This window comes from Phycomyces blakesleeanus (assembly GCF_001638985.1).
Source record: "Phycomyces blakesleeanus NRRL 1555(-) unplaced genomic scaffold PHYBLscaffold_17, whole genome shotgun sequence".
Taxonomy (NCBI): Eukaryota; Fungi; Mucoromycota; class Mucoromycetes; order Mucorales; family Phycomycetaceae; genus Phycomyces; species Phycomyces blakesleeanus.
In genome coordinates this window covers 518,342-543,145 of record NW_017265150.1, presented here as the reverse complement: position 1 = coordinate 543,145, position 24,804 = coordinate 518,342, and the positions used below count along the sequence as shown (strand labels likewise).

General features: G+C 37.9%; 10 protein-coding genes across 10 annotated transcripts; 5 read left to right on the top strand and 5 right to left on the bottom strand.

The window, feature by feature from the left end:
* Positions 1-1,306: 1,306 nt before the first annotated feature.
* PHYBLDRAFT_159493 (hypothetical protein) lies at positions 1,307-1,736 on the top strand (the record flags this gene model as incomplete). The annotated part of the gene is made up of 2 exons (XM_018433995.1): positions 1,307-1,309; positions 1,368-1,736. 2 exons carry the CDS (start codon positions 1,307-1,309, stop codon positions 1,734-1,736), a joined length of 372 nt encoding a protein of 123 aa, XP_018288918.1.
* Positions 1,737-2,053: 317 nt separating this feature from the next.
* On the bottom strand, positions 2,054-2,409 carry PHYBLDRAFT_148097 (hypothetical protein; the record flags this gene model as incomplete). The annotated part of the gene is made up of 3 exons (XM_018432009.1): positions 2,054-2,133; positions 2,203-2,245; positions 2,374-2,409. The coding sequence occupies 3 exons, from the start codon at positions 2,407-2,409 to the stop codon at positions 2,054-2,056; spliced, it is 159 nt and encodes a 52-aa protein (XP_018288917.1).
* A 931-nt stretch (positions 2,410-3,340) lies between these two features.
* Positions 3,341-5,369, bottom strand: PHYBLDRAFT_187872 (hypothetical protein). Its single transcript, XM_018439431.1, has 8 exons — positions 5,243-5,369; positions 4,927-5,080; positions 4,735-4,829; positions 4,531-4,622; positions 4,355-4,453; positions 4,206-4,274; positions 3,783-4,107; positions 3,341-3,704 (listed from the first exon to the last, which is right to left on the bottom strand). Exons 1-8 carry the CDS (start codon positions 5,360-5,362, stop codon positions 3,504-3,506), a joined length of 1,155 nt encoding a protein of 384 aa, XP_018288916.1. The 5' UTR covers positions 5,363-5,369; the 3' UTR covers positions 3,341-3,503.
* Positions 5,370-5,997: 628 nt separating this feature from the next.
* Positions 5,998-7,811, top strand: PHYBLDRAFT_64050 (hypothetical protein; the record flags this gene model as incomplete). Its single annotated transcript, XM_018441224.1, has 4 exons — positions 5,998-6,378; positions 6,399-6,638; positions 6,700-7,290; positions 7,800-7,811. The coding sequence occupies 4 exons, from the start codon at positions 5,998-6,000 to the stop codon at positions 7,809-7,811; spliced, it is 1,224 nt and encodes a 407-aa protein (XP_018288915.1).
* Positions 7,812-10,042: 2,231 nt separating this feature from the next.
* On the top strand, positions 10,043-11,285 carry PHYBLDRAFT_170958 (hypothetical protein; the record flags this gene model as incomplete). The annotated part of the gene is made up of 4 exons (XM_018436452.1): positions 10,043-10,085; positions 10,178-10,330; positions 10,571-10,689; positions 10,782-11,285. 4 exons carry the CDS (start codon positions 10,043-10,045, stop codon positions 11,283-11,285), a joined length of 819 nt encoding a protein of 272 aa, XP_018288914.1.
* Positions 11,286-11,594: 309 nt separating this feature from the next.
* PHYBLDRAFT_57134 (hypothetical protein) lies at positions 11,595-12,638 on the bottom strand (the record flags this gene model as incomplete). Its single annotated transcript, XM_018440230.1, has 1 exon — positions 11,595-12,638. One exon carries the CDS (start codon positions 12,636-12,638, stop codon positions 11,595-11,597), a length of 1,044 nt encoding a protein of 347 aa, XP_018288913.1.
* A 490-nt stretch (positions 12,639-13,128) lies between these two features.
* Positions 13,129-14,232, bottom strand: PHYBLDRAFT_159490 (hypothetical protein). Its single transcript, XM_018433994.1, has 2 exons — positions 13,691-14,232; positions 13,129-13,584 (listed from the first exon to the last, which is right to left on the bottom strand). Exon 1 carries the CDS (start codon positions 14,072-14,074, stop codon positions 13,904-13,906), a length of 171 nt encoding a protein of 56 aa, XP_018288912.1. The 5' UTR covers positions 14,075-14,232; the 3' UTR covers positions 13,129-13,584; positions 13,691-13,903.
* A 1,144-nt stretch (positions 14,233-15,376) lies between these two features.
* Positions 15,377-17,649, top strand: PHYBLDRAFT_126289 (hypothetical protein). The gene is made up of 3 exons (XM_018429095.1): positions 15,377-15,973; positions 16,306-16,773; positions 16,832-17,649. Exons 1-3 carry the CDS (start codon positions 15,514-15,516, stop codon positions 17,290-17,292), a joined length of 1,389 nt encoding a protein of 462 aa, XP_018288911.1. The 5' UTR covers positions 15,377-15,513; the 3' UTR covers positions 17,293-17,649.
* Positions 17,650-18,133: 484 nt separating this feature from the next.
* On the top strand, positions 18,134-21,617 carry PHYBLDRAFT_170954 (hypothetical protein; the record flags this gene model as incomplete). Its single annotated transcript, XM_018436451.1, has 5 exons — positions 18,134-18,297; positions 18,422-19,288; positions 19,512-19,688; positions 19,841-20,034; positions 20,152-21,617. The coding sequence occupies 5 exons, from the start codon at positions 18,134-18,136 to the stop codon at positions 21,615-21,617; spliced, it is 2,868 nt and encodes a 955-aa protein (XP_018288910.1).
* Positions 21,618-22,068: 451 nt separating this feature from the next.
* PHYBLDRAFT_77579 (hypothetical protein) lies at positions 22,069-24,274 on the bottom strand. Its single transcript, XM_018443273.1, has 10 exons — positions 24,106-24,274; positions 24,025-24,047; positions 23,855-23,915; positions 23,709-23,757; positions 23,527-23,549; positions 23,408-23,464; positions 23,219-23,310; positions 22,507-23,047; positions 22,177-22,367; positions 22,069-22,117 (listed from the first exon to the last, which is right to left on the bottom strand). The coding sequence occupies exons 1-8, from the start codon at positions 24,156-24,158 to the stop codon at positions 22,971-22,973; spliced, it is 435 nt and encodes a 144-aa protein (XP_018288909.1). The 5' UTR covers positions 24,159-24,274; the 3' UTR covers positions 22,069-22,117; positions 22,177-22,367; positions 22,507-22,970.
* Positions 24,275-24,804: the final 530 nt, after the last annotated feature.

Sequence of the window (24,804 nt, the reverse complement as noted above, 5' to 3'; positions counted from 1 at the left end):
TTCTCGGGTTAATAGTGGCTATGTGCACTCCAAAAAGGAATTTGCCTACATTGCCTTGACTCGAAATTAGACAAAGAATCACACTCACTTCCATTTTTTTTTTAAAAAAAAAAAGAAGAAATAGTCAAGCTTTCGCTAGCCAAGAAGTATTTATCGCTAAATAGGTCTCTAAATTTAAAGGAGTCCGAGACGATTCTTAGTTATAGTCTCTTGGTTTATAGTCGTATTATACAATAATATCTTCCCTTGAAGGATAATTATGGGAAACAACAGACATTATTCAATGATATCGAATGCTGATATTTTATTTAAACTTGTTTTAAAATAACGATTTTATGTCAAGTATTTCAAAATACATAAAAGAAAAATGCCTTCATGTTTATTTTTAAGACTAATAGAGCTCTTCTTTATACTATAATGTACATCTTTGCATTAGGCAAACCTATATTTCTAGGTATCTTGCAGTAGATGATGTACTAAAGACCTTTTAAAGTACTCGTCAGAAAATCGTATTGTCTTGCTCTCTGTAGGATATCCAAACACGCTTAGGTCCCGTTTTATTTTGTATTAATGTTTATATACTTTAGTTTTGGGACATATGTTGTAATAGCATCTAAGTTGTGCTGCTACGTCGCATTATTTAAATGTTTCGTGCAAAGGGTAGTAGTTTTAAGATATTATGCTTACAAACAAGATTCTTCATATATTTAGTATAGCAATGTTTAATGCTTAACAACATGATTTTGCCAACTTTTGCAATATAATAATGATAATGATACTCGGTTCAGTATGTAGGGATTTAATGAAAAATTCCAGGTTTCAAAAAGTTGACAAGTATGTTTAGAGGTAAAATCGCCAATAAATGTACAGGAATTGCTTTTGTTCTGTAAAGAAAGTGTTTATTGTTGTCGACCTGCGACTTTAGAATTGGCCAAGAGCTACATTTTATTTTAGAAAGAAAGTGTGTGTGTTTTATAGGCCTACATAGGAACACACTAATAAAAAAAATAAAAAGGTGGATTGATTGGCTTACAAGATTTGGTATCCGACAAGGCCGCGGTGGCGGATGGTGGCCCTCAAGAAGGTACTGGTGGCAAGCCATCATCGTCCTTCCTCTTTACAATCAGTGACCAATGGTAGGTGACCATACAACTATCCCATCCCATCCCATCCATCCCATCCCATCCATCCCATCACATTCCATCCATCTATAAACGATGAGGATATCTACAAAATAGATGGCTACAGACAGATTTAGAGGAGATCGCTATATAACAAAAAAAATCGAGTCCAATACAAAAAATATATGGTCATTGTCTAATATACATATTTTTCCCATTTAAAAAATAAACAATAATATGAAAAAGGCTGGCGTCAAAGCTCACGAACTCCGTAACAAGAACAAGGCCGAGCTCTTGAAGGTTCTCGATGAGCAGAAGCAGGAACTTGCTTCTCTCCGTGTCCAGAAGGTTGCTGGTGGCTCTGCTTCCAAGCTCCAGGCCATCGGCCAGGCACGCAAGAACGTTGCCCGCACCTTGACCGTCATCAACCAGACCCAGCGCGACCAGCTCCGTCTTTTCTACCAGAAGAAGAAGTTGATCCCCATCGACCTCCGTGTCAAGAAGACTCGTGCTCTCCGCAGAGCCTTGACTCCTTATGAGCGTAGCCTCAAGACTGTCAAGTACCAGAAGAAGCAGGCTCATTTCCCCATGCGCAAGTATGCTGTCAAGGCCTAAATATCTTTCTAAGTATTTTGGGATTTACTTCTTTTTGTGAATAAAGAAAAAGCAAAAACAAACCACTGCATCATTCTGTTTTTTGTTGTTGTAATCATTAATGAAATGTCATTTAAGCAACTTGAGAATTCAAAGGAAACTTTAATATGTTTGGTGAATGAAGAGGTGGATGAATATATAAGGAGTACACACATATTTGTAAATATATATATATATATATATATGTATATAAATTTACACACTCATACAATCTTTTATATAAAGAGAACAAAAAATCAAATAGAGCCTTGCAAAAAGCCGAACTCCACAATAAATTTTTAACGTTTGGACTTTGTAGCACGCTCAAGCTCACCCTTCTTGGTAACATAGGTTAATTTATTAACAAGACCTTCTCTAACTGTTTTAACATTAAGGGAGGTATCCCCACAAGTATCAGTATTCAACAAAGAAAGGGGCTAGTTGGTACGACGGAAAGGAGATACATCAACAGCCTGAAGACGAATAGTACTCTAAGGAACGATGCGAAAGAAATATTCGCGGGGACCAATGTTGATAATAGCATCAACAAGGGATTTGGATGGGGATTCTAATCGGTCGACAAGTGAGCAATCTCAAGAACATGCTGAAAAATACGTACAGCTAACAACTTATCATTATTGTGACCATACACCATGAGAGAGTTGTTCGAACGCTCCAAAATGGGGCATCATAGCATGAATTCAAATTATATTCTCTCCAAACCCGTCCTTTTTCCTGTATATATGCATATCAGTCATATTCATATTTATTTTTAATTTTCTATTATTATTATCTTCTATCTTCTAAAATAGAAGATAATGTTCCCCTCGCCTGAGCATTATGGGAATGATTAGTAGAAAAATATTTAGTAGTGTGGGGTAAATAAACTTGTTAGCACTAACATATAGTTCTGGGGAAAGATACCTTTGACTTCATTCTTCTCGTAAGACTACTTGTTGAAAGGCTTTGGGGAGCTGTCAAACAAAGTGTAAATACTAACAGGTAAATTCAGAAAAGTCATTATTATTCGTTGTATCATTTTTTAGTTGTATTTTTAGCAGTGGCAGTAGTCGTGGTAGTGGGTAGACATTCATATATATATATATATGTTTTTGTGTGTGTGGGTATGTATTTTCAACATTGAACATAGTGATATTAAAGCAAAAATGTAAACATTCAAAGAGGTATCCAAATTGATCATAATATTTTTGTGATAAATGAAATCAAAGTCGAAATTAATTCACCCATTGAGACAAGACTAAAATATCCGAGTTGGTAAAAATTCCCGGTAAATGGATAAAATTGGGGAGAGTTCGATGCTGGTAAGTTGGGCGGCTCTTTTTATGCGAGAAAGACTACATGACTATTCTTTTTACCTGGCGAGTAAAGAGGAGAAGTCATCTTGTTACAAACAATTGTTTGTGGTTAAATCGCCATCGGATCCGTTGTGCTTCCGGATACACAGTCACGTATTATATGCTTATTTAACAGATCAAACAATGAAGCAAAAGGTTGAAATTACAAGACTTCAAACTGGCCTAGTAACTCTATCACACGGCTTAAAAAATTCTTTCATCAAGATTCTTGGTATTTGTGGTGCTGTTGGGGGGGTTTGTTTTTTTTTTTAATATTTTATATCTACATCTTTACAATGAACATTTCAAAGTAACTTGGTTTTTTGCAGAATATAAAGTCCCTTTAGGATGTCAAGGTAAAGACAAAGAGATAGATAGATAATCCACAAATTTCTTATTGTCTACGCTCCAAGTCGAACAAGAGTTCAAACTGAACATATGGTCTGTAGTTGTTGTCGTTCATAGTCTGAAGGTCGTGATCCAATATATCCTCACTCTCTGCCTGAGCTTTGGATGTCTGACCATGTACACCGCCCAGACGGCCGTACTGAGCTACCAGGACTTCATCTACCTTCTTCTCATACTTTGGTAAAGCCTAAATTAAACAGAAATGAATGAACAGCCGTACACACATATATATATGTATGTATATATATATTCAGGTTAACGTTACCAAGATGGAGACAGCAGTAAAATCTGGGGGTAGGCCATAGCGAAGTACAGATTCCACAAAGATGCGCAGTGCTTTGAGGTGAACCCAAGCACCAAAAACTTCTCCGAAATTGGTGCGTGCTAAACGGACCAACTCGGCTTGTTGTTCATTAACAGTGATCTTGGACTCTTCGAGTTCACCCTGCTGTTGTTTAAGAGCATCCTCATCGTACTTGAAGTCACGAACGATGAAACGTTCCTCACGTGCCTTTTGCGCAAAATCTTCAGCTGCACGCTGGAAAACAGTAACAGTAAAGAGACCAAACTCGTCGTCTTCAGCAATCTTACTATATATACATATAAAAATACAAAATTGCAAGCCATTAATAAATTTGATAAACGCACATGATATTTCAAGGGCATATTCTACCTCTATCGTACTTACACAGACGAGCGTGGGACGACCATTGGAGCCAAAGTCTCGTAGCTGTTGTTCCACAATTTGTACAGCTGTCTAAAATCATATACATATACACAGCATTAATTTTAATTTGTCTTTATATATTTATCTTTACAAACCCATAGACTATTTACCTTGGAACAGCAACAATAAGGGTGGTGATATATTCAGAGTTGAGGATACAATGCTGCTTCTTTACAATACCGTTTAAGCTCTTGACAGACAAATTACCACTATCGCCGCACATAGATAAACACCGCAAATAAAATGAGTTATCAATTGCTACTTTTGTTTTTGTTTCAACACGTACGTCTGCTTGCGCTGAAGGGTCAAAAGAGCATTCTTGTTGAGGGTATAAGTGTTCATCTTGGTCTTCATCACATTATCAATCGAAGCAACTTCCTACAAAAGTAGTTATACATATATATATATATTTAGCTTTCTTTTAATTCACGTCTTTCTCTCTCTTTCTCTCTCTTTGCATCACTTGTGGTCTTTTGCTTTTTTTATGTACCTGGTTGAGAAGAGTGGTGGTCTCCTGCAAAGATTTGTCAGTGCGATACTTCATGCTATTCCATTGGAAAGAACTGATATATTGATCAATTGTCTCTAAATAACAGTAGCAATAGCAGAAATAACCGAGATGAGTTTCCCTAACCGACTACTTTTTTTTTACTTCTTTTAAGATTCATCGGAAGAAACATACTGTCATTAACAAGAAGGAAATCTTGTACATTGACCTTTTGGTCCTTGACAAGGATGCTCAAGATATCTGCAATCTTGTTGGTCGCTTGTTCAAACACGGCGTCAAACTTGACTAGGTCGTCTGATAGTAAGACAAGGCCATCGAGGGTGCCAATCTTTTAATAATGAACGTGTCATTTGGTTATAGTTTAAAAGCTCATTTCTCTTAATTTTTTTTTCTTGTCCTTTTTCTACTCATTTCATTTCTTCTTCTTTCTTTCTTTTTATTCGTCGTCTTTGACTTTATACGTGTGCGTGTGTATAAAAATCTTCATTACCTTGAACTCGGGAATCAAGAGCTGATGAGTGTCGGCATAGTCAGCAAGCTTGCTTTTAAGGTTAGAGAACGTATTTTGCTTGTTTCCCAGTGCAGGGACCGAGACAAGGGTGTACTTCATATTTAAAATAAGAAACAGTAAAGGAGGAAATCCAAAGGAACGAAAACCAAAGCTACACGTTAAAGGGGGGACAATTGAATCCCCGGTAAGATGTTTCGGCGATAAGTTTATATACAGGTTTTTCGGGCCCAAATGAGCTTTTTTTTTTTTTTGCAAACTTTCGGTTTTTGGTGAAAATTAAATGGGCAAAGTTCAAGTATCGAAATGGTGATATTGGGATACTTGGGCATGAAAATAAAAATTATGAGATATGATTGTTTTATCATATCTTTATTTAAAATCAGCAAAAAGTTGATAGCAATACTTTAAATCTAAGTACTCCAATGTATATAGTCGATCTCTACGAGTGAGGTCAGCTAAGGGAAGGGAGGGTGGGGAAAATCATATTTCATAATTTCTATTTTCATGTAAGTGTCCAAATATCACCATTTCGATACTTGCTTTGTCTCTTATTTCAGTAATTATGAATCAGAAAGCAATTCTCTGTACAACTCTATATGTAACCCTATGATATTTTTTAGATCATCGTGACGCAGCTTTAGAGGAACTAAACGTGATATAAAGCCTTTATTGTGGAAAACACCTTTAGTTGACCTATCTCAAATTCTTACTCTTTCCTCGATCTATAAACAATTATGTCTTGTACCCTTATTTACAGGGACAACGATATAGTCTCCCAAAGTATGATGATCAAGATCTTGTTTGTCGTGAACATAATCAGCAAGATTCAGGCCGATGTTAACGAACAAGGAACATTCAAACTCCCTAAGTTGAATGTCCTTATGAATTACCACCGAGTGAAGAGGAACAGAATACCCGTTTTTCCTTCAACAGAAGTTGATGTTCCCGAGTCATTCCCCACGCCTTTACCTGCTTATACCAACCTGCTGTCTGTACACCTGCGATTCATGATGTCGAGCACATTGAAAGCCAGAAAGATCACATCTTTGCATGACCGAACTCTTGACCAGCCTGCCTGTTTCCACCAAGGCGAAAAAGGGAGAAGCTTTCCGACAGTTGAAAGGAACCTGAACAGACAACTGGACTTTCTCGCAAGTTTACCCGGCTCTTGAGACACTGTGGATCTTTCCTTGGTAGAGAGTTCAAGGTGCTCCTGCAAACTCTTCGCGTTGTTTTCCTCAAAGACTTTGATGATGATGAGGTAATTAAACCAATTTTTCCCTGCCTTGTTGAACTTGGTCGTCTATGTTCATCGGTGTTTGTTCGGCAAGTGGAATCCAAATTCGAAGAGTGCCTCGCCCAGGTTGACAGTACTGTGAGCACATTGATCGCCAAACTCCATGACATTTGACATGACAAATGTGAACGGTCCGAAGCACACGCCTTTATCCACTAAGCCGAAGACCCACAACGTGGCCCATTTGACAGAAGATATCAGACGATTTGGACCTGCTCTGAACTTTGAGACAGAAAAAGGCGAACAGTTCGACAAGTATATTCGAGAGCATCTCATTCATACCAACCGACTGAACACCTCGAGAGATGTCTGGCACAAGTTCGCAAAGCAGGCGGTCATGCAACATATCTTCGCCAACGGATCGTGGATTAACAGCAACGGACAACGAGAGTACCCTGGACCCGGAATTGCAGAATTTATCAAGCCCAACGACGATAAAGATAAAAATTTCCGCAACCTATTTCTTGGAGGATCTCAAGTGCTCGCAGACAACAATGATACCGGTAACATAAATACTTTAAAGGACAATTCCTTTGCTGCTTTTGTTATCAAGAACAGTATTGGCACGACTCCCAGCATTGGACTGATCTCTGGCTCAATGGTTACTTTTCTTCGGCCCACTGCTCGCACGAGTGAGGAGATGAAAAATAACTACCTTAAAGTAGAAATGACTGATGACCGTATGTCTCTCGATTCTCTCAAGCCTCTGTGTAGGATTGATTTAATGAAAGTTAATGATACTACTTACATGGTTAACTTGAGTAAATTTGGTTCATATTGGTTCTATCTGCAGCATGAATTAACACAGTTAATAAAATTGGTCCGTATCTTTTTGTCCGATTCTTTGCAAGCCCTTTTTTTTTGGTCACTCAAAACAACTTTTTTTTTCGATAATCATCTCGTCTCATTTCACTCGTATTTTTTTCTTATCTGAACAGATGAGTATTACTATAATCTTTTTTCTTTAATCATTTACCTAGAAGAAAGAGAAATATATACTAGCCATATTGCTTGGGTGGATATGAGCCACTGCTATTAGTACCAAAATATCCGGTGGGCTATCTCTTGCCAGCCTAAAGCAATCTCTCAGATCGATGTTATTTTGGCGTGACAGCTGTCTTCACCGAATAGCATATGTTCTTTATCGATTGTAATATAGTATTATAATATAATATACCAAGTTTAATGACTTAATTTAATATTTAATAATATTTTAGCTCTTGCTTAGCATATTGGTAGGTGCTGGTATAGGCTTTGTATGTATCATGTGCCTTGCATATATTTATGGCTTCACAAGCAATCATTTCTTCTTCTCTCTAAAAAAAAACATGTAGTAAGTCGATTACTTTTGTGAAGTAACAGTTTTCCCTTTTTTTTGCATGTAATTTAACAAATCCCTCTTCTCTAGGGCCAATAAAAACTTGTCTGCTTATGATTTTAACGTGGCTCTAAGCGGAAGGATATATTGCATATAGCTCAAGTTTAGTTCAATCAAATTATTAATGTATGTAACCCCCCTGTCTTGTCTCATAGTTTTGTTTGAAGACTGACAACTGTTCCACGGAGGGAGGGGGAAGGAAATTGATGGTCTGTGTAAAACCAAAAACCAAAAACCAAAAACCAAAAACCAAAATGACATGACATGACATGACATGACATGCTTCTTTTTATGTATGTGTCTTGGAATTTTCTTGATCTAAACTTCTGTAGTTTGTCCGACAGGGCGCGCGTGTTTCATCCCAGAATATGGGTTGCAAGGGAGGAGAGATTATCAATGTTTTTTGGGGTTGTATCTATAAAATAAAATAAAATAAGAATAGGGTTATTTAGTGATATTTAGAATGTGCTTCAATAATACAATATACTGAGCATTTTCGGACCAAGCTGTGCTTAACTAAACAAACACTCAAGAAGCTGACATGACTCTGCAAGTCGCTATTTGTTTATCATGCATTTGGTTTTTGGTTTACGAATCGTTGCAAGAAATGGCGATCTTGAAAGCAATTCTTTTTTTCTAAATGACGTGCAGATGTGCGTATGTTAATGTTTGGATCTAATATTCACAGATATTACCGAATTACATTTCTCTGCATTCTACTTACTTCTTTTTTCTTTTGGTTCTTTAATATTCGCAAAATATTCATCATATGAAGCAATATTTAGTTAAGGTTTCTTTATTTTTGTATTAAAAGAAAACAGCAACAAAGAATGGCTTACATATGTTGTAACTTGCTGATTTATAAAGCACCATCTGCTGAGTGTTGCTTTAGCCGTATCTAAATTAAGCCTGGATTATAAAAAATCCGTAGTCAATTTTCCCAGGTTATTTTCAAGAAAATGAGGTCTAATTTTTTTTTCAGTTTATAATTTACAAATGACCACTAGAAATAACACCTTCCAAAAAAAGAAGAAAGGTGTTTCATAATTAACCCAGTACAGAATAGAGGCTTATTGTTGGTTACTCGCTTGTGAGTGAGGGTTTTAAAGATAATAATATAATAGCTGATAGGACATATTTGTGTGTATGTCTATGTATATACTTATGCATGCACATATGTATGTACGTGTGTGCTTAGTAATAGCCGCCAATCTCTTCAAAAGCAGGGTGATATTCAAGTCTCTTGGCAGGTGGGTGCATTAACTTGGCATTCAAAGGATAATGTAATAGAGTGCATTATTAGCATTGAGATGGCTAAATCATTATAAAGTGATCATTTGGCTATTCATAGCAATGCCAACCAGCAAAGATTTATAAATAGAATAAATAAGATAAAGATGGCCAAACTTGCTTGTTGTATAATCTCAATTGCTTTCGAGTAAATGCTGCTCTATAGTTTAAAGCTTTTTATGCAGCATGCACCAATATACTCTACATAAGCAAACTGTTTTCTCCCTTCTTCCGTCCTCACCTGCATAAATTCATCTTTTATTCTATTTTGGGTTGAATTAGCTTAATTATCTATCACATAAGTAGAAGAAGAAGAGCCCCAGTCTATCAAAGGTCGTCCCTTTGCCTAAACATGGTTACTCTTATGATCAAATATTCTAATAATACTATCAAATGCTACCTTTTTATTGAGTAAGATTTATATATGGATAATTGAAAATACTGCCAATTGTATAAATTATATAAAATTCAAAAATTCAAAAATTCATTGAGCAACAACAGAGGATTTTCAAAAAGTGTTCCGAATCTTTTAATCTTTAGCACGCTCTTTCTCATCATTAATAATCATTTTAATAGATACACAAATAATCATTTTCTTAGACCATTTTTTTATTTCACCTTTTCCTCTCGCTCTGTATATATTTCTCCCCTTTTCTCTCTTTATATATAATGATCCCACGAGCCGTGGGATCAAAAATAGAGGCAAAGGATCACGTGCAGTCCCTAGCAAAAAAATAATTGCCACACATCTGTCTTTACCTCTTTTACTCTTTTGTTCTATACTTCTTCTCTCTCTTTTTTTTCTTTAAAAAAAATGTCGGTTCAACTATCACCCTCAACTGCACTTGTATTCCAACGTAATTGTGGTTTTTTTTTCTGAAAAAAAAGTTTAACATTCATGCCAACAATCTATACACAAATTCTAAAATCCCTTATCATCTTGACACAGGTCCTCTCCATGTTCTATCAAAGGAAATCTTGATACTTAAGAATCCCGGTGCAGAGCCAATAATATTCAAAGTCAAGACTACTGCACCAAAACAATACTGTGTTCGTCCTAATGCAGGCTATATTGATCCTTATTCTGAAATTGAAGTACAAGGTAAAAATAAATAAATATATAGTGCATAAACAAAGAGAAGTGGCTATATAACAAGCGTAAGGAAAATAAAGAAAGAGAGAGAGAGAGAGAGAGAAAAAAGATAAAGTGGTAGACATTTGAACTTTTTGAATGTTAGTGTCATTCAAATGGCGTTCAAGCTGCACCGCAGTACACTACATTACACTGCAGAAAGAGAAATATGAACTGATTTTTATTTATTTTTGGTTGTCTTTATGACAGTCATCTTACAGCCTTTTAAAGAAGAGCCTCCGTTAGATTATCGGTGCAAAGACAAGTTTCTTATTCAAACAATTGCTCTTGACCCTTCTATCAACGAGAAACTTCCATTGGCTGAGATTGTAGGTTTCGACATGAATATATGCATATTAAACATTTAATGAATTTGGGAGCAAAAAAAAACATTATATTAACCAATCTGCTTGTAATATAGTGGCACACACTAGAGAGTCGAGACAAAGGGGCAATTCATCAGCACAAACTTCGATGCATGTTTTTGAGTCCTAAAGAAGCAGAAATCCATCGTTTGAGCGAGGCAGGAGGAGCACCAGGAGGAGAAGAGTCTCCTCAACAGTCTTCAGAACTTCCAAATGCTGTGCCAGTAGGACCACCACCAGTCTATTCACTAACAGACTCAAACCCAACGGCTGTCGTGCCAACAACCAATGGTTTGGAGGAAACAAAGGCCAAATTGGAAGAGGAGCTAGTGGAAGCAGAAGAAACTATCCGTAGTCTAATCCGTCAGATTGAGAAGCAAAGACAAGCTCCTGTGAGGTCAACGTCTTCCAAGAAACTGCCATCAGTTGTTCAGCCATTGGATGCAGTCCATCGTCATTTGGCTCAACTTGAAAAGGGCCGGACAACCGAAGGTTATCCTCCTCAGGTTGTTTTAATGTTGGCCATCGTGGTGTTTTTGATTACTTTGATCTTCTTTTGAATCGAATCTAATCAAATTGAACTGGACTGGACTGAACTGAACTGAACTGAATTATACATTGTTGTTGTTGTCGTTGTTTTCTTTATACAAATGCACATAATGCAATGATCTCACTCAACTATCACCATTACTATTAGAGCTATGTCTAATAGCTCAAAGAATATTAATTAGCCTTCTATCTAGCTATCTAGTTGTACATCTGCCTATCTATATATCTATATATCTGTATATCTATATATCTATATATCTATATATCTATATATATATCTCATTGGATCTGGATTACATTAGGGGAGCTTTTCTCACAAATCATGACAGTGCTGGTAAAATATCTTCAATCACACCTCCTCCAAGACACCAGTCTTTATCCCACACAACAACCTGTTGGCCTTGTGCCATTGCCCGCACTGGCTCATCAAACATAATCTTATATCGGCCATCATCTTCGAGCGTCAGACTAGCCTTTGCTGCAGCCTGACGGTACCGAACCTGACAATCCACTCTCTCAATTGGCTGGGGACCATTGATCCACACCCAGTTTCGGGCGATGCAGCCTTGATGAAATAACGCAGGGTGTGTTGAACCAGGCACACAAATCAAGGTGTTGGTCTTCATGTCCTTTTGAGCCACAAACCATCGGTGGGGGCCATGGTGGATATGGGATGATTGGCCGATAGTGTAGCCAAACAAGCCCTTGTGCTGTCCGATCGGTTTACCTTCCAGATCCACGGCTGGGCCTGGTGGTTGGTCAATGTACTGGGCCAGAAAGTCGGCAAACCGGCGCTTTTGTCCAACAAAACAAATGCCCATGCTTTCCTTTTTTTGTGCCACATGGAGGCCAAGTTGGGCAGCAAGAAGCTTGACCTGCGACTTGGAAGTAAATTCGCCCAAGGGGAAAATCGTTCTTTGCAAAGCTTGGGACGGCACTGTCGATAGATAGTACGATTGGTCTTTGGTAGGGTCCAGTCCACGCAGCAGACGCCCGTCTGCTTGTTGGCGGCAGTAGTGCCCGGTGGCCAGGAGTGTGTCTTGTGGGAGCTGGTCTAGCAAGGCGCCGAATTTGATTGACCGGTTGCATTGGATGTCAGGGTTTGGAGTGAGCCCGGCCTCATAGTCTTCGAGGGTTTGGGAAAACACATCTTGCCAGTACTGTTTTACAAAGTCGATCTGGCGACATTTGATTCCAATCGTGGCACACACCTGCTGGACATCCTTCCAGTCTTCTGTGCTGGTACACACGCCTCGCTCATCAGCAGTATCCCAATTGCGCATGTAGATTCCCTCAACTTGGTAGCCTTGTTTGTGTAGTAAGGCGGCTGCTACACTAGAGTCCACTCCACCTGACATGGCCATCATGACTTTTGTTGGTCTGGTTAGTGATGAATAGGGTCGTTTCTTTGCAAAGTTTAGGAATCTCGTTAGGCTAGCCATGGCTTCGGGTGGGCTGAACTTTGATTCATTTTAATTTTATTTATTTATTTATTTATTTGATTTGATTTGATTTGATTTGATTTTTTTTTAATAATTATTTTTATTATTAAATAAATATATATATATATATATACACAATATAAAAAAAAGGTATCGTGAATAAAAAGAGAGAGCAAGTGGGATTGATTAATTGATCTCAGCCACAGTGATCGTTACTATGTTTAATGCAGCCAGAATTGAAACAATAGCAGATGATCACATATTATAAGATTTTGGGTTGCATTTCTTGTGCAAAAAAGTACATTTAAGAAAATATTTACCTTAGATATTACATACATTACATGACATGGCATGACATTACATAGATAAGTGTTTATATATATATATGGATATAATAATGGTGTAAAAGTGTAAAAGAAAAAAAAAGAGATCTTTTATTATTATTGGGATTATTGGGATTATTGGGATTATTAGGATTATTAGGATTATTAGGATATAAGATTATTGATAAGTAGTGTAATGGGGAGGAATGATGAGGGGTTTTGTATTTCGAGAAATAAGTCTGGTTAGCCATCCAAAGGGGTAAGTTGACGAGGGTGAACGGAGTGATGGGGCAGTAGGTTGGTAAACCGGTAAACTGAAGGAGGAGGGATCGTGTAGGGTTCCTGGTAAGACGAGTACGGGGGTATCTACCATTATGTCGTGTAAGGTATTGTCCGGAAGGACAAAGGACATGAATATCTGAAGCCAGTGACGGACACGCATATTGCGATTTGTGCTGGAGGTGTGGAGTAGGAGAGATTCTTTGGATGGAACGCGGTAGAGAATGCGGGTTTCATTGATTTGGTCGCCAGAAGGTTTGATTTGACAGGGACTTGTGAATGGACTGTGGGGAGTAAGAGTGATCTGGTGGTGATGGAGTCTGGTTGTATAATGGGCAGGAGCACGAATTCTTTGTCGTTCGATGAGTTTGACTGTAAGGCTAGTTAGTACCAAAGGAGTATTCTTATTCTGATTATTAGATAATGATGATGATGATGATGATGATGTTGTTGTTGTTGTTGTTGTTGTTGTTGTTAAAGACAATAAGGTCTGGAGAGACAAAGAAACAGGCAACAATGCACCTGGGACAAGATTGGTAGTCTCGATTGTGACAGCAAGAGTGTGATTATTGCCCAAGACGCGGGTCAGACTGACAGAGTTCGGGCCCTCTGTGGGCGGAAGGCGGACCAATTCGACTGGGATTTTTGTGCGCAGAGGTAAGAGGCACGGCCAGGGAAACGCCCTGACGAGAGCCTGGCAATGGAGCTTGTATGAGATCCGACCGTAGCTGCACTCGATTGATTCGGACAAGGCATTTGACAAGAGCACTTCGAACGGAAATCTGTGGGTGCCCTTTCCGAGTTGTTGTGGAGTACAAGACACCTGGAGGGTTGAATCTACCAGGACTTGTTTGTCCCAGTGGTCGGCTTGTTCATAAACAATATTACTTTATTGTTTGTAAGACCAATCAACAACAGAAACAACAGAAAACAACAACAGCAGCAAAGAAAGAAAGAAAGAAAGAATGTGTGTATTTTTTTTTATTTTTTTTTTAGATTTTTTTTAGAGTGTTTTGGTCTATTACCTTCTGGCCACAGTGTCTTTGCCGTGCCAACCAACTGCACGGTGATCGCATGTACGACAATAGGACGGGCTAGTTCCAGACGCACAAAGCCACGGAGGAGATTTGTCGTCTGGGTGTCTCTTGGATGTCCACGCAAGTAAACGGTGGTTTCCAAAAGGACCAGCGACAATGACCGGCAAAACATTAATTGTTTCTACACACAAAATATATTTATTTATAAAATATATAGTCCTCTTGTAAGATAAATAAATAATTTTCTTTTTAAAAAAAAACCCTTTCATTGTCTTACTGTTGGGCTTTTTGTAGTCCTTGATTCTGCAGGAGGTTTGGCAGTCCCTTTTTATATATATATATATAAAATAAAAATAAAAAAAAAAGAATAAAGGAACCTACTCCCCCTGAAGACTGTGTGGATATCTTTATTTGGGTTTCCGCATAAAGAGATAGAGGTAGAAGCCTATTATAGTGCACAAGCCCTTTTGTACATTTACATTTACATCTACATTTACATTCACATTCATATTTTAGATACAGACACAAATATATACTTATGTGTATGTGTACATGTGTACTTGAGGATCATGACTCGCACTGTCAACAGAGCTTCTTTCAAATTACAAAATTGTGTGACGCAAACACAAAAACACAAAGCTAAGCTTTTAGCACTTGTAGAACCAAAATATTTGAAATAAGTAAAATACTACTAGTTCCCCTTGTTAAAAATATATATTATACATTAAAAATGCTCCGTCCAGCCCTCCCCCTCTTTTGTCTCATAACACAATGATTCAATTGGACTTTATAAATATATCTAATATCTAATATCTAGTATCTAGTATCTAGTATACAGTATTTAATAGCTGTATACCCTTTTGCACGATACAACACTCTGGGACGACGGTTTCACACACACACACACAAAATAAGAAAAAAAAAATCTTGACTTGCAAATTGCCAATTTTTCTAAGGATGGTATTTAAAGCACCAACTCTTTTTTCTTCATTTGCTTTATTATCATTATTATCATTATTTTAGCTTTCTCACGTCAAGGAATATATTCTACTGTATAAAGTCATTTTTGTTTTAAAAGAAAAAGAAGAAAAAGAAAAGAAAATACATACCTCTTGATTTTTGGTTTCCCTTTTTTTTTCCTTTCTTTCTGGTCTTGCGATGCTTTCGCCTGTAGTTCAGCCTGTTGGGCTTATGACTCCAGACCGTTCTGTGCCCTCTAGCCCTACGGTTTGTCCTGCTGTCGCTTCCAGAACGACACCTTCATCAGCTGCCCCAGTTGACTTGTCAGATCTCGCCCGTCGTCTACAGAAAGCCATTTCTTTTTCCAAACCACCTTCACCAGCCATTTCTTCCTCTTCCTCTTCATCATCCTCCTCTACCTCTTCAACTCCTTCGTCCCTTGCTTTACCTAGCCCGGGCTTACCTATCCAATTCATCTTCAAAAAGCCAGAGTACAACAACCACTACCATGAAACGCACTTCCACCGCCCAAAACCAAAAGATTCTCTCATCTGGTCAGACCTGCGGCAGTTCTTTAGTCCCTTGGCCGAGGAAGATCAGCGATCAGACTTTGGAAATCAATTCCGCCAAAATATCGAGAGCCGCTACGGCAAATGGGGTAAGTCATCTTGCAAACCAAACCTTCTTTTTTTTGGAAATATCATTATATATATATATATATATATATTACATTTTCAGGCACTTGATTTTTTTATATATAATATGTTATACATGGACACACACACACACACACATACAAATTTGTATATATGAATATTATATATATATATATATATATATATATATATAATGATATATATAAAAGATTATCATAGATTTGTTTTATTTTTATTATCTTTATCCTTATCATAAGATATTTCACCCTTATCTATTTTGTAAACCTCTGAGAAGATTCTTATCAAGCAAATTATATATATAAAAAAAATCTAGGTCGTTTTATTGGCAAAGGAGCTGGTGGGTCAGTGCGACTAATCCGACGTGACAATAATTCACTAGCGGTGAAGCATTTCCGAAGTCGACTGAGCCAAGAAAGTGAAAAAGACTATATAAAGAAGGTGACGGCCGAATTTTGTATTGGATCGGCACTCCATCACCCCAACGTCATTCAAACCCTCGACCTCATTCAGGACGGTCCACAATTCTACCAAATTATGGAGTATTGTCCAAACGATTTGTTCAACGTTGTGATGAGTGGAATGATGTCACGCCAGGAAATTGCCTGCACTTTCAGACAATTGCTTCGTGGTGTCGAATACCTGCACGGCCTTGGGATCGCACACCGAGATCTCAAGCTGGATAATCTTGTCCTTTCTCCCCTCGGGACACTCAAGATCATCGATTTTGGCTGTTCGACCGTATTCCGATGTCCTTTTGAGACAAACATTACCCGGTCCAAAGGTAATTTTTAAAGATGATGGGTTGATCTCGAGAAATGAATGCTAAATCAAGCCTAAAGGTATCTATGGATCCGACCCTTACATTGCGCCTGAGCAATACACTCAGCCGACCTATGATCCAAGACAGAGTGATATCTGGTCCTGTGCAATCATCTTTCTTTGCATGACGATCCGCCGTTTTCCATGGCGTGCACCTCATGCCCGAGATCCCTCCTTCCGTGCCTACTGCTCAAACCCCCAGCTCCAGAAAGCACATCTCCTTAAGCTCCTTCCTCGTGAATGTCGCCCTGCAATTGGCTCAATTATCAGTCTTGATCCAGCCGAACGAACTACCTTGCAGGATCTCATGAAAGACAGCTGGGTCCGAGATGAAGATGTCTGTACAGTGGATGCGCCTGGTGCTCACCACGTCCATCATGTCACTCACCCGTCTTCAAATGAGCGTGCCAATCTTGTTGTCCTGTCCCCCGAACCACCAGGCAGAATGGCAGAGCGTGAAAAGAGACGTCGAGGCTACTGACCAGACTGACCAGACTGACCAGACTGACCAGACTGACTTGACCACCCAAAAGAAAAACCAACCAAAAACCAAAAAAAAATGAGAGAATTAATTATACATATACATTATATATATATTTCTTCCTTGTTTGTGTGAGAACAAAAAATTATCTTACCAAAAAAAAATACTCCCTCAACTCAAAAACAAAGATAGCTTATATCAACTCATCTTATACTTCTTTATCATATTCTTAGATTTTACTTACCTTCTTGTCTTTTTATTTCATATTATTATTATTTTCTCTGTTTTATTTTGTTCTGTTTGTATCATATACTTATTTCACTTTTATCTATCAAAAAGAAAAAAGATACATTTAAATATCTGGTTTCAATTGAAACTAAAGTGTGTATATATAATTAATATATATACCTGGTCTAATTTAATGTAATGTAATGTAATGTAACGTAGCTTAGCTTAGCTTAGTGTAGAAAGAAAGAAATTCCCTCTATTACATTCATTTCATTCTTATTCTTATTCTTATTCTTTCCATTTCTTGTGAATTACACGCACACATATATGTATAGTCTCTAAAGGCTAATGGCTCAGTATGGTTAATTAACTAAAATATACATAAATATAAATATGTATAAATTTGTATAAATATCCTTTTGCTTATAAACAAAAATAAAAGCACAAAAAATTAACTTGCTTGTAAGAGAGAAAAAATAATAATGAACTTATTCATTCCATCACCCTTGTCTTTGCTTTTCTCTCCATTCTTTATAAAAATTTATCAATTATAGTCGATATTTGTTTTTATATATATATATATATTTATATATATATACACACATATATAGTCATGGCAACCATCGAGACCGCCTATTATGTACCCACACTACTTGGTCTGTCAACAACGTTTGGCATCTCATGTTCGATATCCATTGTGTGTCTTGTTTTGTTTGAGACTTTTAGACGTATTGACTCGATGCAGTATCTATTTTCCCCACGCACACAACTCTCCGTGTAAGACAAGAAACACTAAATATCAACAAGATAAAGAAAATCAAGAAGAAAAAAAAATTACACAACCCACATATACAAATACAAATACAAATACAAATACAAATACATATATATATATATATAGATCTCCGGCTGTGCCACTCTCGAAACGCCCTTTGGCATGGATTGCATCTACGTTCTGGCTAGACGAAGCATACTTTATTAGCCGAGTCGGATTAGACGCAACAATGTACCTCCGATTTCTGCGGATGGCCATTCATTTTCTCACCTTCCAGTCTATCCTCATCTGCCCAGTCTTGCTCGCTCTTCACTGGACCGGCAGTTCGTCGGCCGCAGACTGGAAACACGGACTGTCGCTCGTGGCTCTTAACGACACCTCTCCAGATACCACCACCGATCAATTCCGCAGCAACTCAACTCTCGCCTATCTCTCCATAGCAACCATTCCAGATCACCACCCCATCGTCTGGATCCACGTCTTCTTTGGCTACTCGGTTGCCCTGGGCTGGCTCTGGCTTCTGTTCGTCAACCACTGGCACCACCTCTATCTCTTACAGGCCAAAGGTCCGTCTTCGTCCATCCAGGAACGATCGATCCTGATAACAAACGTACCACACCCGCTACGGAACCCAGCCTCGCTCCAGCATCACTTCACCATGGCCCAGGTCGGCTCGGTCGAGTCAGTGACCCTGGTCAGCGCAAGGGCTAGTAAAGCTCTGGACCGGGCACTCGACCGGCGAGAACACTGGCTGGACGATTTGGAACGATCCTTGATTGTCCTTGCGCGTGAAAATGCAAAATATCCGAACGCAATGGACATCGATTCCTGGCTCAGACTCTTGCAGGATACACAGCCTCTAGGGCTCACAGAACACATCAAAACCTTGATGCTCGATATCACGCTTGCCGACACTGAGATCGAACAGCTGCGGGATGCCAATGCTTCCCCAGAATATTACCAACCCACGGGCACAGCATTTGTTACCTTTACGTACGTATGTGTTTATTTGTATTTTTTGTTTTTGTTTTATATATGTATATATTGAGCGTGATTTTCGCATGTGCATGATATTATTTATTCATTTATTTAATTATTTATTTGCACAGAAAATAATAATAATAATATATATAGATATATATCATTGTCTTTACCTTTACCTTTACCTTTATCTATATTGATATTATTTATTTATTTATATATGCATTTGATACAGATCACCACATTCCGCTCAGATATGTGCTCAAATTGTGACATCCTGGAAACCAGGCGTGTTTGATACCCGAATGGCGCCTGAACCACGCGATTTACTGTGGACGAGTCTCTTGAGACGAGGTCGAAAAGACAAGTTAATGGGAAGATTGCGCCAGTGGGCAGTGTTTGTTGCTGTGTGGTAAATAAGAAGAATCCTTGGTTTGTATTATAAAGATAAACTATAACTATAAATGCGTATATTTTTATTTGTTATTATTATTGTTATTGTTATTTTGATCTTGTATTGATTATAATATATTATATATTTATGTATATATGTACAAAATATAGGTCATTGACAGTATTCTGGTTATTTCCTATATCATTTATTCTCGGGCTGACTTCGATCGAATCACTGTCCCAGCATTTCGCTTTTCTGCGCTATTTTCTGGACAGCTCTCTTGTGGTCCGGTCGTTTATCCAGAATATTCTACCGACTCTTCTGGTGACACTGTTTATGAGTCTACTACCATGGATATTGCTAGGTAAATAAACAGAACTAAAATCAAATGGCATACCTTTATTTATATATATCCGTGTTTCTCAAACATCTTTTATTATTATTATTATTATTATTATTATTTATTGACAATTATTTTTAGAGATTTCAAAACAACAAGACTTTGTGTCTTACTCTGAACTAGAGGAATGTGTTCTTGGCCGATACTACCATTTTGCGATCTTTAATGTGCTCATTGTCTTTCTGCTCGGCACAACTTTCCTGTCAACCATGCTTGATGTACTGTACGAACCTGCTCGATTGACCCAGCTACTAGCAAACTCTTTACCCCAGGGTGCCAACTTTTTCTTGAACTATATCCTATTCAATGCATGCACACATGCCATGGAGCTCATCCAACTAGGATCCCAGCTATTCGGCCATTTCTTTCTCACCCTTCCCTGGGTGGCCAAGACCCCCCGGATCCTGCGCCGGCTCACCTCGCCTTGGTCGTTTCCGTTTTACTATTACTACCCCAACCACATCCTGGTGTTTGTCATCACGTCAACTTACTCTGTGATCCAGCCTCTGATTCTCATCTTTGCCTTGTTTTACTATATACTTGCCTTGGCATGTTTCAAGCACCAATTTGCGTACTGCTATATACGGCGGTATGAATCAAACGGAGCGCGGCATTTCAGACGCGTGGCACGCTACACCAGCGACGGCTTGATCATATTCCAATTGACAATGGTAGGCTTGCTTTATCTCAAGGGAGTGCCTGCCGCAGCCACTGCGCTCTTGCCATTGATCGTAATTACCCTGTGGGCCAAATGGAAACTCTCGAGGCTGTTCGGACGTCGGTCTAAGCATCCTTATGTAGGTCGGTTTGATGGGACAAAGCAAGCCGGCAGTTTTGGAAAACCAGGGCCGAGTGGATGGTGGGGATGGGTTGATGACATTTGGAAGATCTCGTACGTAAAGGCCTGGTGGGCGAATGGGCGGTATGCTACACCTCAAGTAGATGAAGAACGAAGGTATACAATTCCACTTCCACTACTGCCGCTGCCACTCCTATCACTGCCACCATTGCCAGTACTGGCACCACTGTCACCACTGCCAGTCCCCATCACCACAAATATGACCACAAGTACAAGTACAAGTACAAGTACAACCACAGGCACAGTCACAACCGTAACTGAGACCACAATCACACCCAAAAATGTGCTCACAGGCACAAACCCAAACACGAATGTAAATACAGCTGGGCTAGTTGTGAATGCACTTGGATGTATGGATAGTATCAAGAGTGTAGTACATTGCGTTGTCAACGATACTGGCGTCAACGGTACCAAGTGTGGTAATGGTGGTGATAGCAGTAGTGGTAGTCTTGCAAGTACGATTCGATTAGAGGCCAATGAGATTTGGGATGGTATAGCGACGTATGAACATCCGTCGTTGATTAAGCCTTTGGATGGCAGTGTATGGATGCCATTTGACGTCACACTCACCAGGTGGGATCTTGGCGCGTGTCTGAAGATTCCCCGCTCAGTGCTGCAGCAAGCATTAGCATTGACAGCGCCAGGTCGTGGCAAACCAAACGCCGCCCTCGAGGCAGAGATAGCCTAAAGGTGAATTGTTGTAATGTATATATAGATATATACATATATACATATATACATATATACATATATACATATAAAAGAATGTGTAGAGTATTTTTCACACCCGAGCAGTTTATAGCTCCCCCTGTTTTTGCTATCTGTATAGCCTCTACTTATATTTCTATTTCTATTTCTATTTCTATTTCTTTCTTTCTTGCTTGTCTGCTTTCTCTCCGCCCCTGGGTTATGTTCTTATTTGGCTGATGCCATGTTACCAGGACAGAAAAGGAAAGAGTCCCAAGCCTCTTTACTTCCGACGCATGTCATCCATTCGCAAAGCCCACGCGCATTCCCTTTTTTTTTTCTTTTTTCTTTTTTTTTCTTATAATAAAATTCACTCAAATAAAACCCATATAAAACACGCTCTCCTGGATTTCTTTTTAGTTTCTATTTCTTGTTTCTCTCTTTTTATCTCAACTTACTTTATTTCTCTACTAATCATAAATCATGGAAAAGCTCAAGGATGTAAGTTTCAAAACAAAATCATTATACACTTGAAACAATATGCTAACTGCAGTCAATAGAGAGTAACAGCCCTTCGTGGTCAGTCCGAAGCTGCCAGACAGCGTGGTGATGAACTCGAAGCCAGACAAAAGCAGCTCACTTCCGATATTACTGCCAAAGAGCACGAACTCACTTCCCTGCAGACTCGCGTCAAGAACCTTGAGAAGAAACTCGATGACACAGAGTCCAAGTTGACCGAGACATCTTCAAAGTAAGACGGAAAAGAGAGAGAGAGAGAGAGAGAGAGAGAAAAGGGGGTGGGGGTGTTTAGCTAGTCATTACCATTAAGCAAATATATATATATAAAAATGAGGAGATGATTATTGACACTGGTCCTTACACCTTGACAGCTACAACAAGGCCGATCTCGATGCAGTCAATAATGAGAAAAAGGTCGCAGCACTCGAGGCTGAGTTGATTGAAAAGGAACAAAAGTTCGAGGAGCTGACAGAGAAGTACAAGGCCACAAAGGCAGAGTTGGAGGAGTTTGCTCGCCAGTTTGATGACATGTAAAAAAAAAAGGGAAGAATATGCAACTTACCGAAATCCCTTTCTTTCTCTTTATTTTATTCTTTTAATCAAAGTACCATTTTTTTATATTATTCATCTTTTCTTCTCCTCCTTTCACATAAACCTCGCTTCCTCTTCTATTCTTTCATGTCTACAAACCTTTGTCCATTTATACTCTTCTATCTTATTTTATTTTATTTTCACCTTAATAAAATATATATAAATAATCAAACATACAAAAAAGAAAAAGGAAAAAGCAAAGAAAAGGGCGAAGCAGTAAAAGGATTGTTGTTTGTATTTTTCTTTAGACAATATTGTCTACACCTGTACCACCCAACATTGTGGTGCTTGCATGAGGCTGTTGCTTGAATCCAGCGATACCTAAGTAATCAATAGAAGAGTAAGAGTTGTGTTGTGATTATTACGATTAGTATTAGTATTGATATTGTAAATTCAGTTTCTTAATCCTACAAATCAGGGTCAGGAAAGGTCAGTTCACAGATCAGGTCAAATGAACCAGAACCAGAACCAAAATCAAAAGGCTCGACTCACCATAGCTAATTGCAGCCAAGAGAAGCGTGACACCGGGTATGATAAGGGTGGTAGTACTGATGGTACGGGACAAAAACATGACAATTGCAAAGCTACACACACACACATATATATATATATATACATATAAATTCCATATTCGTATTCGTATATACGATTCTTAATATGTTTCTTGCTCCAAAGACTTACACCAAATAAAGACCTGCTCTGAGGTAGGAATTTTCAAAGGTGGAAACAAATCCATCACTATATAAATGTAAACATTATGAGAATTACTTTATTGCACAGATTATATAATCAAGACTTACAACTTTGGACTTGTAGGACAGAACTAGATCAAGGAGTTTTTTTTTATATAGAAAAAGAAAAAAAAGAGAGAAAGAGGAGGTGGTAGTCAATTATTTATATAAATATTGGTTAAAGAAGTTCAACAACCAAGCCAATAGACTACCAATTTATTCTAGATTTTTATTGTGATTCTTTAGATTACCTTTGTACATAACGGTACTTCTACAAAAACCAATATAAATGCAATAACCCTTTTGTTTTATTTTTATTGATTATTTTTTTTGGTCATAAGAAATCGTCAAAAGATGTCAGTAATCAGACTGTTATTATTTTGACTTTATTACTCACCATCCTATAATGGCAAAGACGAGATTACTGATCAAGGAGACAACTCCAAGTGCAATCAATACTAATATATATAAAATGAATGAATAGATGAATGAGTCACATTATCAATTGTTATATTCAATTTGAAATAAAACAAAAGAAGAATCAGACGTTTAATTGGCAAAACTTACACACAATCGACACCAGTCCAAACCTAGTACGTCAATGTAGCTTTTTGTGAATATGACGATTCCTCAAACAATGTACTTTACCATTGAGCATAAAGTGAAAAGTTACGCGATGCAAATTCAGCAAAGATTCCCATTATTAAGGATAATTGTCTATAGGTTTTCTTTATTTCTTTCCTTGAGAAAAGAAAAGGTCCAAAGAAATGTATCAAGAGCAGAAGAAGAAGAAGGAAGAAGAAGAAGAGAAAATGTTACAAAATAATAATAGTTAATTAATTAATTAAAGAACAGGAGTATTGTGGTTTAGAGGGGACCAAAAAAAAAAAAGGGTGCTTATTTGATTCGAATCGATTTGATTTGAATTGACTATTTTACTTTACTTTATTTATATAATATGTATATACATATATATATACACACATTATTTTATCTTGGTCAGATAAAATAAAGACTGCATTTGAATTTGATTTACGGCATAAACCTAATTCAACCCCTCTTGGATTGTTGGTCTTTATCAGATAGGCTCTTTATATCTGTCTCTTTTTTTTAAAAAAGAAAGAAAGGATACGGTGTATCTCTTCAGCAACAAGAAGTACAAGCACTTGACACAAAGGCAATTAAAGAACATTGTCTGACCAATATTATTTCCTTTAACAAAATAAATTAAAAATTAAATGAAATTAATATGAAAATGAGAAAAAAACTAACAAAGACTATATATTATCTATCTCTTGTCTTGTCTTGATTTGTCTGTGCGTGCGTGCGTGTGCTTGTATGTGTGTG

What these genes read in the sequence shown, in the direction of transcription:
- PHYBLDRAFT_126289 (XM_018429095.1), top strand. Translation starts at nt 15,514, where the DNA reads ATGCTTTCGCCTGTAGTTCAGCCTGTTGGGCTTATGACTCCAGACCGT. An exon ending in GAGCCGCTACGGCAAATGGG is followed by an intron (nt 15,974 to 16,305) that starts GTAAGTCATCTT and finishes AAAAAAATCTAG; the next exon opens with GTCGTTTTATTGGCAAAGGA. An exon ending in AAACATTACCCGGTCCAAAG is followed by an intron (nt 16,774 to 16,831) that starts GTAATTTTTAAA and finishes TCAAGCCTAAAG; the next exon opens with GTATCTATGGATCCGACCCT.
- PHYBLDRAFT_187872 (XM_018439431.1), bottom strand. Translation starts at nt 5,362, where the DNA reads ATGAAGTACACCCTTGTCTCGGTCCCTGCACTGGGAAACAAGCAAAAT. An exon ending in TTTCCTTCTTGTTAATGACA is followed by an intron (nt 4,830 to 4,926) that starts GTATGTTTCTTC and finishes ACTGTTATTTAG; the next exon opens with AGACAATTGATCAATATATC. An exon ending in ACCCTTCAGCGCAAGCAGAC is followed by an intron (nt 4,454 to 4,530) that starts GTACGTGTTGAA and finishes GTGCGGCGATAG; the next exon opens with TGGTAATTTGTCTGTCAAGA.
- PHYBLDRAFT_159490 (XM_018433994.1), bottom strand. Translation starts at nt 14,074, where the DNA reads ATGCCTTGTCCGAATCAATCGAGTGCAGCTACGGTCGGATCTCATACA.
- PHYBLDRAFT_77579 (XM_018443273.1), bottom strand. Translation starts at nt 24,158, where the DNA reads ATGGGAATCTTTGCTGAATTTGCATCGCGTAACTTTTCACTTTATGCT. An exon ending in AAGTACCGTTATGTACAAAG is followed by an intron (nt 23,550 to 23,708) that starts GTAATCTAAAGA and finishes TCCTTGATCTAG; the next exon opens with TTCTGTCCTACAAGTCCAAA. An exon ending in CTTGGCTGCAATTAGCTATG is followed by an intron (nt 23,048 to 23,218) that starts GTGAGTCGAGCC and finishes TTGATTACTTAG; the next exon opens with GTATCGCTGGATTCAAGCAA.